General features: G+C 42.5%; 1 protein-coding gene across 4 annotated transcripts in view; it reads left to right on the top strand.

Annotated features, from left to right (window-relative positions):
* Positions 1-15,643, top strand: part of TFAP2A (transcription factor AP-2 alpha) — a 29,311-nt gene extending 13,668 nt beyond the window's left edge. For all 4 annotated transcript variants that reach the window (XM_081206366.1, XM_081206364.1, XM_081206365.1 and 1 more), the window contains 5 exons: positions 1,717-1,768; positions 4,733-4,964; positions 7,153-7,271; positions 11,693-11,834; positions 13,827-15,643. In XM_081206366.1, coding sequence (XP_081062492.1) covers positions 1,717-1,768; positions 4,733-4,964; positions 7,153-7,271; positions 11,693-11,834; positions 13,827-14,115 — 834 coding nt within the window. In that variant the 3' untranslated portion in view covers positions 14,116-15,643. The remainder of the gene's footprint in view (positions 1-1,716; positions 1,769-4,732; positions 4,965-7,152; positions 7,272-11,692; positions 11,835-13,826) is intronic.
* Positions 15,644-16,819: the final 1,176 nt, after the last annotated feature.

Genomic DNA, 16,819 nt, shown 5'->3' with positions numbered 1-16,819 from the left:
AGAGAGAGAGAGAGATCGCTTGTGGGTTTGGTTGTGAATCCCTTTATCAAGAAATGTGGGTCACAGAAAAAGGGTCATTTTCAGCGTCCCCGTTGCTGCCGCAGTTAACCTTTCCCTAGGAGTGACTCCTCGGTTCTGAAGACATGCTAAGTCGAGGGCGAGAATTATTTAAGCATAAATATCTCGGCGGGATTTTAAAACCTAACAGTCGGCGGCTTGCGTGGACTCCATATAGGTAGAGGAATCAGACAAATAAAAACGTTACGCCCCACTACATTTACTTTATGGGTTTGGGGCCTCCTGCTTGAAAGGATCATATTTCCCTATATAGTTAAAAAAAAAAAGACCCCCAAAGAAAACTGCAGCGTTAGTCATTTCTGAACATTTCTCAATTTAATTATGCTCAAATCCAGAAGCACTTTAGGCAAGTTACAAATGAGAGCATTGAGTACAATAAAACCCGTAATAAAGCAACTTCGTACCATCCACCCGGAATCATTGAGATCAGGCACAATTAACAGGAGCATAAATCCAAGGCAGAATGGAAAATGTTAGGCTCGGTATTATTGCTGGACAGAGACAGAGAAGGAAGGGGGGGAAAGGGGGTTTGGGGGTATCTCTGCGCGCTTGTCTTTTGAACGGCGGCCGGTCGCCTGCAATTTTTGCAACGCGGCCGCGAAATGTTCTATATCTCAGCAGCGCTAGTGCTAATTTGTAAACACAGACAGACACATTAGATTGACTGTCAGGTTGGGAATTAGAAAACACGATTTTCATTTTACTTTCTAATCACGTTTCGAAGTCGAGGGCGCGCCTGGCGGGCACGCGGGCACACACACGCGCGCAAATCCATCTGTAGGAGAATTAAAAAGGCACCAGCCGAATCTGCTAGTGGACAATAGAGCCGCGAGCGAGGCTTCATGTTCTTGGGTTATTCAGCTAATATAAAGCTGGCTTCCTTTCCCCTCCAGTTCGTTTCCCCCTAAAAAATGTCCTCACCTCTGTGCCTCCTTCCCAAACGGATTATTCTGCCTCTTCTCCCTGGTTTCCATTGTATTTTCCCCTCTGTTCTCTGTGCCCAGTGGTGGCACAAAATTACCATTCTGAAATCTCCAAATCACTTTTAATCACCTTTAAAAAAAAAAATACTGCAAGACTAAGACACTAGTCCTGTGCACATTTCCTGGGGACACAATTGCAACTTACTTCCGAGTAAACATGCAAAAGATTCCGTTGCGTGGCTGCAAATAGACGCCCATATTTGTAGCCAGCGGGTGTTACTTGCGAGTAAATATGTTCAGCGTTCCCCTGCACAGGCTGCAATCGTGTGCATGCGTTTTTGAAAGTAAGTTGCATTGAAACCGATGCGGCTTTACTGTCGAGTAAACGTAGTGAAAAGATTGAGCTATTAATTGTAAGATTCCAACAGTCCAGCCAAATGCCCCATCCCGATTAGACCTGGGGGCTGTGGTTAAAATATTGTCCCCCCTTTGTTAAATCCTTGCACGATAATGCATCGAAATTAAACATTTCCGCACTGCATATATATCTATATCTGTTTGTGTGTTTTGGATCCAAGTACCGTAAGGCAGAAATATCAGAAAAAGAAAGAAAGAAAGAAAGAAAGAAAGAAAGAAAGAAAGAGAAGCAGCTTCGTAACATGTTTCTTTTGGTATGTTTAAATATTCACATCCTTGTGTATCCCTTTTGTTGCAGCACGTAGAGGACCCGGGTATTAACATCCCAGATCAAACTGTAATTAAGAAAGGTAAGCCATTTCCTTTAACATTCCAGGCATGTCCTCACAAGCTCGGTGCTGTTGCGGAGAGAACTTGATAAAGCCATTGTTCCCCTCCCCTCCTCACCCTCTTCCATGTAATTCACAACAGGCTTTTGAAAGTGGACAACGACATGGACAGTCCTGGTTGCAAACCACCTTTCACGCGAGCCCAAACGCGCCGTGGTTTTTGTATGTGTGCGATTATATTATCTCTCTTGAACGGATCTAGGTTTTAATTCTTCCTAATAATCCCACCCGCGGTTCGGAACTGACTTCGAATTTCTACAGTGAAATTATCTCTCGTGACCAGAACCCCACACCAACCCTTTCCAGGCCCTAGTCTCTCTCTCTCCCCCCCCCAACCCCCACGGCGGACTTCAGGTTTATGAGATTGTTCTGAATTGTTTATATCAGTAGGCTTTGTTGTAACAAGCGAGCTAAGGATATGGGAAGGGGACTTTGGTGTCGTCTCCGCGGCGGTGGCTTCCGCTTGTAACTGGAATAGTCTCTCCTGGGTTGTTGCTGCTGCTACTGGTTCTTAATGGTGTGCTGTCGTTGGGTGTCTAGAAGACAGAGTGGTCTCATTCCCAGCCCCTTCCAAATGACTTTGCAAGGGGTTTCATGGGCTTGGGCTTTCCTTTCTTGGTTTCTCAGTGTTGGCAAGGGAGCGAAACGATGGGCTCCCCTTTTGGGTACTGCTCGGAAGACTGCTGTTGGAGAGAGTGAAGCTCTCTCCGGGTTGAGCGCTTGGCTATTATTCGCTGGGAAAGGGGCGCGTGTTTGCCTTCGCTCTAGCGGAGTGTCTGGGTATTTTAGGCACCGCCAGGGTCTGATGCTCTACAAAGCTTTGGAAACCTCAGCACTGCCACAGTGAAAGCTAAAGTTTCACCCACCCCACCCCCCTCAATCTGGGGAGCTTTTGTCACGTCAAATTAGATGTGCAAGGAATAAATCTTAAAGAGATGCTCTTTCCGAGTCGACATGATAATTGGCTCTTTTATTAGTAATCTCAAGAGTTCGTTTAACTCCTATTGTCTCTATTAGCCTCCCCAGAGCTATTAATGTCACAAGTGATCTATCCAAAACCTAGATATCCCCCCTCGCTCCACCCTTTAACATTTGGATTAGGCCCACTAAAGTGAGGATGTGAAACGGGGGTGGGATTGGGAACGAGGGGAAGAAGCAGATGATGACAAAAGAGTAAATATTTATAGTGTAACCGGCCTGGAACGTGAGCACAGCGCCCATCGCATGCAAAGGCGGCTGCCCTTATTTTTTCACTTATGCTTAGCCAAGTTGGGAAACGAAAAATAAGGCTTGCCGAGTTTTGTGCTGGTCCTGGATATCTTCTAACAAAGCTCTAGATCTTTCTGTCTCTTAAGGGGAAGATATGAAGGCGGCAGCAGGGAGGTGGTTTGTTTTTGTTTTCTTCCCATTTTGAGACGCAGCTCTTTAAGGATCTAGGAAGTTTCTGTTTTCCTATTATGTTTTGGCTGCGTGCTTCTTTTTTAAAAAACAAAGCGCTCCACTGTCGTGTTCTTTTGACGATAGAAACTGCCTCCCTTGTTTCACGCTTCTCAGTGTGAAAAGTTGCACGCAGAGAGGCTGCGACACTCGGCCCAGTTTATTTGAAACACTTGGAGACAGTGTGTGTTGGGGAAGCGGGGAGGCTACTCTAGAACAATGGCACGCTTAGATGTTCCAGAACCGGCTAAGGTGCATTGTTTGAACGTCTCCCTTTTATCTCTAAAAGGACGAATGTAACATCTCTCTGTGTGTGTGATATAGCGAGTATGGTAAGTGTTCATCAGGCTACCAGCTTGAGAACATTAATTTGGCTCCAAGTTCCAGCGAGATCCATAGGACTTAGATGCCCCTGGAACCGTTTAGCAGATGAGAGGCAATTCCCCGTAAGCTCCGCCCCCTCCTCTCCGCTTGACACAACCCCCGCTTCTGATTGGCCTTTCCCCCGAAGGGGGCGGGCGGAGAACAAACCAGCCCAGACGCTCGCCTTGTCGGTGTCCCTGCCTCATGCCAGCTCCTTTAAAGAAGCTTAATTCAGTTCAAGGCATAGTCAATATACATCGGGATGCATCAAGCTTTTAAGCCAGAAATTGCAAGCCCCTTGAGCTTTCACCTCCCCACAATGTCTCCCCGCCCCCAGAAACAAAACAAAACGTGGCGTGCTCTGTAAATAACATCTTGGGTTGAGTCAGGTGGTGCGGCTGCTTGTTTGCCTGTTTATTTGGTGGCATTTCAGAACAGGCGGCGGAGTCTGGGCTTTCAGGCCTTCCCCCATTCCCTCTCTCTCTCCTCGCATAGGAGCCAATAAAGTATCTGAGATGGGCATGGCCATTTAAATGGTGTGCATGTGCCGTGTCCTGTGATCGATTATGTGTGTGTGTGTAGGGGGGGGGGCTAACCTGCCCCCGCTCCCCCGAGTATTTTATTCGAGTTGGCACCCCTGCCTCCTCCTGTGCAACGTGCGGGAAGGAAGGGAGAAAACTGCTTCTCTCAGCCTTCGGCCTTCAAAGTGAAAAAAGCGAGGGGGTAGGAGGAAGTGGTGCTTGGAGCTGGGGGGGGGGAGAAAGAAGCAGCCGCCAGTCAGCCACCCCCGGGGGTTTTCCAGCGTCCCTTGGCGCGGAGGACAGTGCCCGAGGGGGCTCCGCTTCTTGCCCGCCATAGTGGTCGACTGAGCGCCCCCCTCCTCTTCATCCCTGTCGTCTTCCATCTGCCGCCACCTTTCCTGGCTTGTTGTTGTCGTCTTCTTCCCCGCCCCCCACCACGAAGTTTGTCCCGAGGCAGCCCCTCCCCCTCCCAGGCGCCCCTCCCCCCTCAGGCTGCTGGCAGCTGCTAATCCCCTCAGCATTTGTGCACTAACGCGGCTCTCCCTCCCCTCGCCCTCCCTCTTCCTCTCCTACCCAACCCGCCCCCCCTTCCCGGACTCTGCAGGCCCCGTGTCCCTGTCCAAGTCTAACGCCAACGCCGTCTCCTCCATCCCCATCAACAAGGACACGCTCTTCGGCGGCGTGGTGAACCCCAACGAAGTCTTCTGCTCGGTGCCCGGGCGCCTGTCCCTCCTCAGCTCCACCTCCAAGTACAAGGTCACGGTGGCGGAAGTGCAGAGGCGCCTGTCCCCGCCGGAGTGCCTCAACGCGTCTCTGCTGGGCGGAGTGCTTCGGAGGTGAGGCAGCCCCAGCCGCAGGAAACGGGGCGGGATCTCTTTTTGGAGGGAAGGGAGCCCATTGGAAGGGACCGTGCGCGCGACTTGAGGTGGTAGCGCCCCGTCCAATCACTTGCTCGCCAAAGGGCGCCACTCGTCCACAGTTCTGCCAGTGCTTAATTCCCAAGCCCCGGGGCACCATTGTTCAGTGTGCATCCCCCTAGGCTAGAAACCTAGGCAGATCCTCCACGGTGCCTTGGGTTAGTCAGAAGGGAAGGGGAAACTGCTCTTGCTTGTGTTGTCAATGATGCTCCACACTCTTCAGGGTCACATTCAAGAAGAGACCAGAGCAGGTGCTGCCAACCTGGTCGTTTTAAGCCAAGCTCCACAATTATTTCAATAAAATAATCGAAATAAATATTTATTTATTTTTTAAAATTGTCCAGTAGCAATTAAAATTGTCCAGTAGCACCTTAGAGACCAACTAAGTTTGTTCTGGGTATAAGCTTTCAAACAAACTTGGTCTCTAAGGTGCTACTGGACAATTTTTAAAATTTAAATTTTTATTTTGATTGCGTCAGACCCTCACTGCTACCTACCTGAAACAGTAAAAGCATGTCAGCCTAGTCTGCCTTCATGGCCTATGGCTTCATTTCAGGATAAGCTAAGTATCCTTCATAATAAGGATACCTTGTAACAGATTTTTGGAGGGAAATGTATTATTTATCTTTCACCTGTTTATTTCCCTCCTTTCTTCCAATATGGAACCCAAGCTAGCATATATGTGGTTCCCAGGCAGTCTCTCCATCCAGCCACTAACCAGACCCAGACTTGTGTAGTTTCATCAAGGTGGTGGCCTCACCTGACTTCCGACAATTGCAGACCTGATATTACTCACGTGTTAAGTGGTTTTGTTCTCGCCTCAGTGCAATCGCAAAGCCCCGTGCCTCTTGTGTTAATATTTGTTCTGGGTCCACAATTGTAAAAAGTTATCCCTTTTGTGTGGATATGTTGTTACACGGGGCACGAGAAGGCAGCAGTTAACCTCAGAACACACCAGATCTGCAGAATATTTTGAGATCAGAATCTTAGCTCAGTAGTGACCTGAGTGTCTTTAATGAGAGGACATCACTTGCTTTCAAGCCGTTGAACCTGGAAAATGTGTTGAACAAGTAACTATTCTTCAGCCTTAGTTTGGGGCCTTGAAAAACAGCCAACACCCCTCTGCAAAATGAACCACCCATCTCACAGGGTTGTTAATAATGAGATCACATTACACAGCATCTTGTAAACTGCAGATAGAAAAGTGCTTCCTGAAAGTGCAGAGATGACCTTAAATATGAAAAAGCATTGATTATATCTGCTGCTGTTGTTGTTGTATGTAGTATGTGCCACAATCACACAACACTGCCACACAACACCAATGGATCCAGTCAGCAGCCTCAGCAAGGAACACTGTCCCCTCATCATAGCAGGGCATGCATCTCAGCAAAGCTTCTTGAAAGCTTACACACACCAGCTGAGGGCACTGCCAGCATTGCTTTGCTGAGTAATGCTGCAACAAGCGAGTAATGCTAAGCTACAATACAATAAGGAATATTAAAAAGATTTGATCCAAGTTGCTGGCTACAGGGATACGATGAAGTATTTTCTTTTAAAAAGAAAACCACACCTGAACAGGGACAAAATAGCAGGTATCATTCCAACTTCATATTTTGAGCAAACTGAGTGCAGTTTCCATAATGGAAGACAAATGAACACACTTAACAATTGTGAATTAGGCTAGTTAACAATGCAAGGAGGGTTGGCTTAAGCAAGTCCCCACTGGATTGCAAATGTGTGAAAGCACTAATAGTGGTTATGACTTTGGTCCATACCAGGATAAGGTAAGGGCCACCTGGTGCCTGTTTATGGTTTGCAGTAGACACTGTGAGAACGTAAAGGGCTTAATTTTAGCTGTTCTATCTCCATGGTTATTTCAGACACAAGGAAATATTTCAGGGCATTTCCCTGTTTTGCATTTAATTGTCCCTTTCATAGCATGTCTTCCACACCTAGCATTTCCTGAAATGGAACGCCACTATATCATTTATAATAAGGATTTGTAAAATAGCTTTGGAGGAAAATATTTGAAAGAGTTGCAATACGAACTGCTAGATATTAGTCATGTGTTAAGTGTTGTTGTTGTTTTTTTTAACGTGTGGAACAGGGCGAAATCAAAAAATGGAGGGAGATCTTTGAGAGAAAAACTGGACAAAATAGGATTAAATTTGCCAGCCGGGAGACGTAAGGCTGCTAATGTTACCCTGCTGACATCACTAGTGGAAGGTAAGTGATGGCTTTGGATTTGGCGAGGAGAAGGGCATTCTTTGGGAAATGTGTATTTTTATCGTTTGTTTTTACCACTGAACAAAACCAGAACCTTTTGGAGGCCTGTGCTGAAATGTTTATGGGCATTGTTTAATTTAAATCATTATGTCTGAGGAAAATGCTCATTTTGACCTTTTTGCTTTGTACTTTTTCAAAAGGTGAATTGAAGCTGTCAGCCCAGTCCAGAATCCATTTATGTCTAAATATAATTTGAAGCCGGCTCTGTTGAAATCTGGGCTTAAATCCCTGTAATGTGGTTAGGATCTGGGTTGCCAGGTCTCAGTGAAGTGAATAGAACAAAGTTGGTTATAAATTCTGAAAGTTCAGTTTAACTGGGTTGTTCACTTGCATTAAAAAAAGTAGGGCTGAAAATATTAATTAAGCATAATTAATGAATTAATTTATTAATCACTGATTGACATGGTGGGTTTTAATTGGATTTTCATCAGTGCAGTCCCCAGTGAAAGGGGCATGGTAGTGATGTGTACAATCATTGTACACATCTTAATTCAGACAACAGGAACTGGGGGTTGTGATGGTTTTATAAACAAGATATGACTTAGCTGGACTTCTTAGTCAAAAGAAGTTTATTTTTGGGAGAAGTGAAACTTAGTGTTTATTAATGAACTGATTAATTGTGCTACTATAGGTAACTGGATTCTAATTCACCAGTCAGTATGGGTAGAGTTTTTTGTTTTAAATTGATATGTAAAACTGCAATCCAGTTTCATTTAAACCTGTTTAGGTCATTCACATCAATTGAATGAAGGCTGCTCTCCAAATAGACTTCTCTCTATGTTATAAATAAATTAACAGATCGTAATGACAGTACCATCCTATGACTGTCTACTCAGAAGTAAAACACACTGAGTTCAATGAGACATACCGTACTCCTGGTTTGATTGCAGCCTAAATGTGTTTAGGATCTGGGTGTAAATTTGTTAAAAGCCAAATATGTTAACTTAAGTGCATTGTAGGTCTGTATGTAATCTTCAAATCAGGTTGAATTCAAACATTCCTGTTTTGCTAGTTTGTGAATCCAGATGACAATCAGCCACAAATAATACTCATTGCAATACTGAGAGAAAAGTGTATTACTGTTGAAGCCTGTGGTTCTGTTCTGTTAGTTTTGCAGAAATGAATGGGCCTAAGTAAGTTCAAAATGACTCTTAATTGTGCAAGAGCTTTGTGTGTAAAATGAAACCCATGCTGCTTTGCTGCTTATATGAGTAGATGCTTGCAGAAAGGACATTATAATGAATTCAAAATGTTAATACGTTGCAATAATTGTTGACCACTTCCAATCTCAAAAAATCCCATCACCCGTGAAGGCCTTATAAATGCAACAAATATAAAGCTGGACAGAATACTTATTTATTAGAGTTTATATTCAACCTTTCTTCCAAAGAGGTCAAGGTGGCTTATCTCTTTTCCCCAGCCTCATTTTATCTTCAGAAAAGCCCTGTGAGATGGAGCCAACCTCTCTCAACCTCTCTTGAACTACAACTCCCATCATGCTGCCTAGGAATGATGGGAGCTGTAGTCTGACAACATCTGGGGACCCAAGGTTGAGAACGGCTGGGTAAGGACACCCCGTGAGCTTTATGAGTGAGAGGGAAATTGATCTAGGGTCTCATTGGACCTAGTCCAGCAATCAGACCCCTGTACCACAACAGCTCCAATACATATATCAGGGGTAGTACTAGACTACCAGTAACATCTTGGCCTATTAATCTGTGGGATGCGATTACTGTTCAGGATTAAATAGCGTATTAAAAGGGTTCCAGCAGGCCGTCTCTCACATTCTATATGAATGGCCCACGTTGAAAGAGTGCATGGCATCATTATGCTTCGCTAGGAAGACCCCGACTTTGCCAGTTGCTGCACCAAGACTACCACCACATCAACAAATTCCTGCCTCAAACAAATTTTCCAATTTCTGTGAAGTTGGGTAGAAAAAAGAAACTTGTTTAGAAATTAGGCCAGACCCTTCTTCGTTTTCATTCAGCAGTTTATTAATGTGCTGCATTGATGCAGTCTAACAGGTCTATCTGAGCAGACCATCTTTCAATGCAGATCTCCAGCCTTTCCCCTTTCATTCTCAGTTCATCACTAGGCAGCTTTAAATGCTAGGTGCTGCAGCCACCCGAAAAGAAGTAAGCCTCTGCTGCTTCAAACTGCATACCAGTAAATAATTTAAGTTGTTCTGACATCTGCATTTGAGAAATGCGTGACCATTACTTCCTGAATTAGTTTTGGAATCCTTGACCTAAGTCATGATTTAATGGTGTCCTGAAAGCTTCGCAGCCAGCCACTGAACTCCTCCTTTGTTCCCAATTGCTGCATATTATGGGGGAAACCTTCTTTGATATCTTTTCCAATTGTAAAAAGGGGGAGGAAGGACATACTATTCTAACATTAATGAGAGTGCAAGGGCTAGGAAGCTTCATTTAGCCAAATGCCTTATAATGTGGAAAGAAACATATTGGTCCAGCTTTAAGTGGGGTTAGTTTGCCACAGCTGTTGACACAAGGAAGTTGATATGGGGTTGATACTCATGCAACCTTTCTTCTCCAGTGTTTAATTCTTGAGGTCTTTAACCCCGATTTCAATAACTGTAGAGTGTTTTTTAAGCTTTTCTGGACCCCTGGTTAGCTTTGGTTTTGCTTAGAAATAGCCTAATAGTTTTCTTTGCTTTGTGGCCTGCTTTAAAAAATATTGAACGGTTCAAAGATGTAAAGCTGGAGTATTTTAAGAATGCCAGCCACAACTGAAAGAGTATCAAGGAGATTTTCATTTGTCGTTTGTAACTAAAGTATATTTACATGGCATAAGTAACTGATGCGTAACCAAGCAAAGCAAAACAAAGTTTACAAGCAGCTGAAGGGAAAAAAAGAATTCAATGTATACTGAAGAAAATAATAAAATGGGAAACATGCAAAAAGAATTGGCAGGGGCAACTCGCCAGTTCTAATGCTTTTGCGATGTTAAGTAATATGTAAAAGGTTTAATAGGATCTATTTGCTGACCTCATACTTTTTTTTATAAAGGTTTTATAAAAAATAACAATTGGCTAGGGTTTGATCCACTTATATTAGAGAAAAAACAAAGGAGTAAAGGCTAATGCTCAGATAAACTGATAATAGTGGGCAATTTTTTTCCCTTTGAGAGATAATATACAGTTGTTTTGGCTGTGAGTCCCTGTGCGATGAGGCAGTTTCTAAAGTACTGTTATTGTTTATGATCCGCTCCATTTTATGGAAACAAGCTCACTGGACTGAGGCTTTGAAGCTCTAATTGGCGCATGCGTTCTTCCGGACCTAAAGCTAATGGCAGGAAGCCCTGCAGTAAAAACCAACTGGTTCAGGAAATTAAAACCAAAGATTTGAAAATCAACAAAACAGACAGACTCAGCAGAATGACCCTAAAATTCTTATGGTTAATCGTTTGAAGGGAGGGGGGAAGGGAAGGGTGGATAATTATATGCGATCAAGTTAAATTTTAAACACTTAACTGTTTAATGCAATCCATTTAGGGGAGCTCTAGAATTAATGGTGATCAATAATCAATATTAATCTCTAGTATGTGATAAGAAATAAGAAGAATTAGCATAGTTTAAACATATGCTTTTGCCCAGGCATGCATATAGATTTTTACTTCCTGTATATAAGTCGTGAATGGATCTCCTTAAGTGTACAAACACAAGCTCACTATTCACTTTGCAGAAAATAAGTATTTCAGATAAAATTTGTGTATTTTAAAATAAAATATATTGCGGTATGATTTAACACTGAAAGAGTTTAGTGCATTAATAAGCAGTTTAACCAAGGTGTTTATTAATCACAGTCCCCTCCCACAGCAAATTTTAACAAACTTTAATATGATCTGTTGCCCGTGAAGAGACAGTGTTCAGTGTTAATGTTCATTATGTAAACAATGCCCATTGCTTGATTTTAAAACAACGTTTTAAAAAGCTGTGTTCTCCTAGTGCAGCTAATGAGGAACTGATCATTTCCTGCAGGAAATGCTTACAAAATATTCCTTGCACTGAAATCTTACATTTATAACAATCAGGTGTTTTGATTAATCTTACACCAGGGTTTTCATAGTACTTTCTTTAAACCAGCTTTTTTTTTTTTTACTTACAAATTATACATTTGTAGATTTTTTAGTAGTTTGGGGTCTTCATTGTCTGGAGTGTATGGTAAAAGTCCAAAGGTGCAATTATACACCCAGGGAAGTCAACTAGAAAGCTCCCATTGATTGTAATGGAGTGGGCTAGCTGCTCCACCATGTTAGCAAGTTCTCCTTCTCAGCCCTGCTTGAGCTTTGTGTATTGATTAGCTTTGTCTTCCCACTCCACCTACCCCTCATTTCAGGAGAAGCCGTTCATCTAGCAAGAGATTTTGGTTATGTCTGTGAAACAGAATTTCCTGCCAAAGCAGTAGCTGAATTTCTCAACCGACAACATTCCGATCCAAATGAGCAAGTCACAAGAAAAAACATGCTTCTAGCTACAAAGTAAGACATTTACCTTTGTGGAGTATCAACGAGCTGTAAGGAAGGCTTTCCATTGCTTGCTTGCTTGTTCTGATATTGTGTGATTATTAGCTTTCACATTTATTAATTGTGGGCGGTAGCTTTCACCATGCATACAAGATTCGCATTGTATAATTAACTTTATAAAACATGCATTCATTCAAGAGTATATTATTACTGTCCAAACCAAGTTTGTGTAGATGACTGAGAAGGACCCTTCCACATGCCCCCCCCCCCGGAGATTGTGATGTCTGCAAAGTGATGGTTAGATCTGAGCTTATAAATTCAAAGAGGAAGGATATTCCATTTTTTTAGCAGTGAAGTAAAAATGGCTCATTAAGTCTGTAAGCTTGTGCACACTTACCTTGAAAAAGCCTCACTGAACACAGTGGGACTTATTCCCAAGTAAACATACATAGGATATCAGAATTCTGTGTTCACTTACTTGGGAGTAAATAGGATTGATCTCAGTGGAACTTGAGATACCCAAAACACGTGTAAGAGCAGACAGACTGCATACTAGATCTTAAGAACTGGCAACATTTTCCTACCCTTTTCCCACAAGTTTGTCCATTAACTTGAAGACATAATTGAACCTGCAAACTGCAGAAATGCCAGTGGGGGTTATTTTAGCAGAAGGATATGTGTTTGTCAAGTCTAGTGGATAAGAAAACCAACTAGACTTCCAGGTTGGGTGGGGTGGGGGAGGAAGAGAGAGAAGCCCCGGCTGTTGTGCATGATGTGTTTGCTGGAAATTAAAAGCCTTGTTTAGCACTCCTTAATTACCGGTGGCGATGTCACCAAAGTGCACTGCGCCAGAGGGCACCCACCAGCTGAAGTTGGAGGTAGTTTATGCCTGGGAGATATTTAATGCTGGCCTTTAGAGAGCCAAGTGTTTCAATATGCCACTTATTTTTCTGCTGTATTCCCCCCCAAACAATTGGCTGTTCTGAATGTGACTTCTGCTCAAGACCCTCCATGTTTCAGCTCCAGGGAAAGTAGCTCTTACTTCTGTCAAAGGGGAAGTCCTTGGGTCGATAGGCCTAGCAGAACTTTCAAAGGACCCCATCTCTTTAAAATCTTACTGGGTGTAAGTGTTATTGCAATCTCTTCAACTTACTTCCAACAAATGATGGCTTTTAAAATCATGCTATAAGCTAACTGCTGACTTGAATTTGGGTATGGCATTTTTAAAAATGGTTGAAAGGGGTGTATTTTTTTTGGGGGGGGGGAGGAAGATGTAGAGAGGAAGTGAAAGAGAAATTGTGTAGTGAAGGGGTGTGCCTGTGTGGTTTCTGCTGTATTTAGCGTGTGTATGAAGATGCACATCTGTTTATGAAAGTGAGGAGCTGTGTTAAAGGGAGAGAGACCTGTATTGTGTGTGTGAGAGAGGTATTGTGTGTCTGAAGTCAACCTGAGTGCCTGCAAGTGGAGGAATAAATGCTAGATAGGTTACACCTGATAGTTGTAGGGGAGTAGGGTTGAGATTACTTTATTTATTAATAGCATTTGTATGGTGCTTTTGTAAGGTTTTGTGGGTGGCTCAGTAAGAATATTGAGACAGTGTTGTTGTTGTTAGTTAAAGTAAACAGGAACCAAATATTGTTCTTAGAAGGAAATAAAGGCACAGCCCCCTCCTTCAGGCAAACTGCCTAGGTCTAGGAGACTAGCAGAAACACAAAGGAAAGCTGGCCGAGAATGTGTGTGTTGCAGACAAAAAAAATAGGTTTCTTCAGTTTAAAAATGCATAGATGTGTTAGAAAGCAGAAAGGAAAATATTGCTCCTGGAGAAGAAATGTGCACATGGAGGGGTGTGTGTGTGTGTGTGTGTGTGTGTGTGTGTGTGTGTGTGTGTTTGTTTGTGTTTGTGTCCGCTGATCTCTGAAGGCATTGACTCCTTGGCTTGGCTGCTTTCTGACAAGGCTGGCTCATTTTCCCCCTCTTCTCCTTCTCTCTGCTCCATTTGTGCTGCAGACAGATCTGCAAGGAGTTCACCGACCTGCTGGCTCAGGACCGATCTCCTCTGGGGAACTCTCGGCCCACCCCCATCCTGGAGCCGGGCATCCAGAGCTGCCTGACCCATTTCAACCTCATCTCGCACGGCTTCGGCAGCCCTGCTGTGTGCGCTGCAGTCACTGCCCTGCAGAACTATCTCACCGAGGCGCTCAAGGCCATGGACAAAATGTACCTCAGCAACAACCCGAACAGCCACACAGACAACAGCACCAAAAGCGGCGACAAAGAGGAGAAGCACAGAAAATGAGGATTTTTTGCTTCTCCAAACCCCGCTGCCCAACCAGCCAGCCTGGCTCTCTCTGCATTTTCCTTTCAGTCTCTCCCTCCTTCCCTCATCAGCCCCAAGGCTACAGCAGCAGAAGCCTAGAGATCTTCTACCCCACGTAGTAGGACTGGAAACCCACGGCCCTCCCCGCCCCCAATCTCCTCCCTCCCTTTCTCCCTCCTGCACTTCCCATTTCATTCTCAGTTGCTGCCCAGTCTGGAGCCTAGGAAGATGAACAAGGCGACGGAGCCAGCCTAGGATTTTTTATTTTTTATTTCTGGTCGACTCAGTTTGTGTGGACTTTCCATTTTTTAAAAAAAGCAAAAACAAACAAAAACGATGAAAAATTCAAAAAAAACAAATAGAACTTTTTTCTAAAAAAAAAAGACAAAGTGTGAGTGAGAGAGAGAGAACTAAAACAAACAATTAATAAACAATTAAGTAAATGTGGAGAAAACAAATGAGTTTCATCGGACTGAATCACCATCTTCCCTTACATAAACTTCTGTTTAAGATTGTAGCCATATTTAAAAGAGAGAGAGCGAGAGAGAGACAAAAAGGAGGATGATGACATTTTATCAGTATTGTGAATAAACTTGAACACAAACCACATGCAGTTCCATGTCATGTCTTCAGTTGTAGAACTTTTCTCCTGCCCAAGGTAAAGCGACCAATTTGAACTTTCTTATGGTAACACCAACCCACAGTTGTTCTATAAGGGGATCAGTGTTCATGTATGTATATATTTATTTATGTGTAATTTAATGGGAATTGTAAATATGGTGAGTCTGTTTGAAACTTTTTTTTTATTTATCTGGTGATCTCGTTTGCCTCTTGTTTAGTGGGTTTTTAAATCTTTCCCCCTCCTTAGTTCCATCACTGTGGTTCATGGTTACTTATTTAGAAATCAAAAAAAGGGAGGGGGAAGCTTTTTTGGAGGGAGGGGGTGGAATTTTTCTGGGATTCATCACTTCAGCCCTGTTGTAGCATGTTTTTTTAAAGGAAACAATAAAGCAGCTAAACAAATAAAATAATCTGGATTTTAAAAATATATATTATTAGTATGACCTTTAGTTTCCAATGGATAAAAGCGGAAAAGGCCCCCTAACCACCACCTGAAATGATGTTCAGTCTCCTTCAGGACAGATTTTTTCAAGTATTAGTAGTTTCTAACAACCCCTTATGTGTTGTGGCTTAAAAAGAAGGAAAGAAAATAAAAAGTTGATATCCCGTGTTCTTCTACTGAAAGCATCATCAGAGCAATAAATTGATATTGTCTATTCAGATAAAGGATTTAGGGATCTTCTCTCCCCCCCCTTCATTTTGAGTTGTTTTTTTGATTCAAAGAACTTCCATACATTTGGGACCACCTGGTATCCTCTATTTCCACCAGCCATATTGGAAGCAGTTATAGTTGTATTGTATTGAGTTGTGCTGGCAGTAGTTTCCATGCCTGTCAATGTATCATAGTCCTTTGTTGCCCAGATAAATAAATATTTGATACGCTTTATGTCGATTTTTTTTTATTCAGTGGCTGTCTTTACCCAGGCGTATTTTTGTTCTTGGCAGTATTTTTTATTCAGTATGGTTACAGTAATTGAGTTTAACTCTCCCTTGACAATTGCTCCTTGCAATAAGCAGCTGAACCCATTGTTTCCCTCAAGTATAATAAAAACTTACTTTCAAGTTGGAGTTCAGAGCAGGGTATCATTTAGATATTCCACCGAGTCTGTATTCAGACAAATTACACAATAAAACACAATGTACTCTTTTGGATAAAAAAAATTGTACTGTTAAAGAAATGGCGTACTTTTCTTTAACTGAAAGGTACTTTTATTTTTTAAAAAATAAAGTTTTATTTTATTTATTTGATCTTTAGGTTTTTATTCCTGCTTCATAATTAAGGATCAGTATTACTTATCATAAATGTCCGACATAATCTTAATTTGCATTGCCTTTTAATCTCTATTAGCCAGTTGGGGAGGAAGGGGAAAGCATATACCTGGTTAAGGATAATTGTAAGTGTACACATGCAAATGCTTGCACACAACTTTTAAATAATTGATTTAATGTGTGACTATAGTATATAATGGTATAAAGGTATACTGAAGCAATACTTATTGTTCATATTTGATAATAATTGTGTTTCAGTTTATATATATATCTGATGTACATATTTATTCATAGATTTCGGCATTTTTTATTGTTTTGGATGAGGGAGGATGTGAAAAGTGTGGCATCCCAGCAATAAATGTTCCAAATTATTATCAGTGCAAATTAAATATTGGATATAGAATATTCTCATATTGTGCAGATCCCGGCTCCAGTCAGAATAGGTATTCAGTGGAAACAGATACTTGCTTGTTTTTAACCAACTTAAATGGTCTCAGAATGTAGAATTGTGGAAAAAACGCAGTTAGCCTCATTGTTTCAGCTTCATTGTGGTGTTTTGTGGTGCAGGGTTGTCTATGCAAAGATGGCTTTGATAGAACAGAAGTGGAGGTGGGGGGCCCCTCCAGGGCTGTCCTTAAGATGTTCTCCCTGTGGTAACTTTGAAAAAAACAAAACAAAACAGCAAAACAATTTGCTTACAGGGCTTATTTGGAATGCTAAACCTGAAGCATCTGAGTGAGCAAAACATTGTGAAACTTAACTCCCAGTGCAATCTGGTTGGCTCCATCTTGTA

The sequence above is a fragment of the Podarcis bocagei genome (genome assembly GCF_964188305.1).
Source record: "Podarcis bocagei genome assembly, chromosome: 8".
Classification (NCBI taxonomy): Eukaryota; Metazoa; Chordata; class Lepidosauria; order Squamata; family Lacertidae; genus Podarcis; species Podarcis bocagei.
This window is presented reverse-complemented; position numbering and strand designations above follow the sequence as displayed.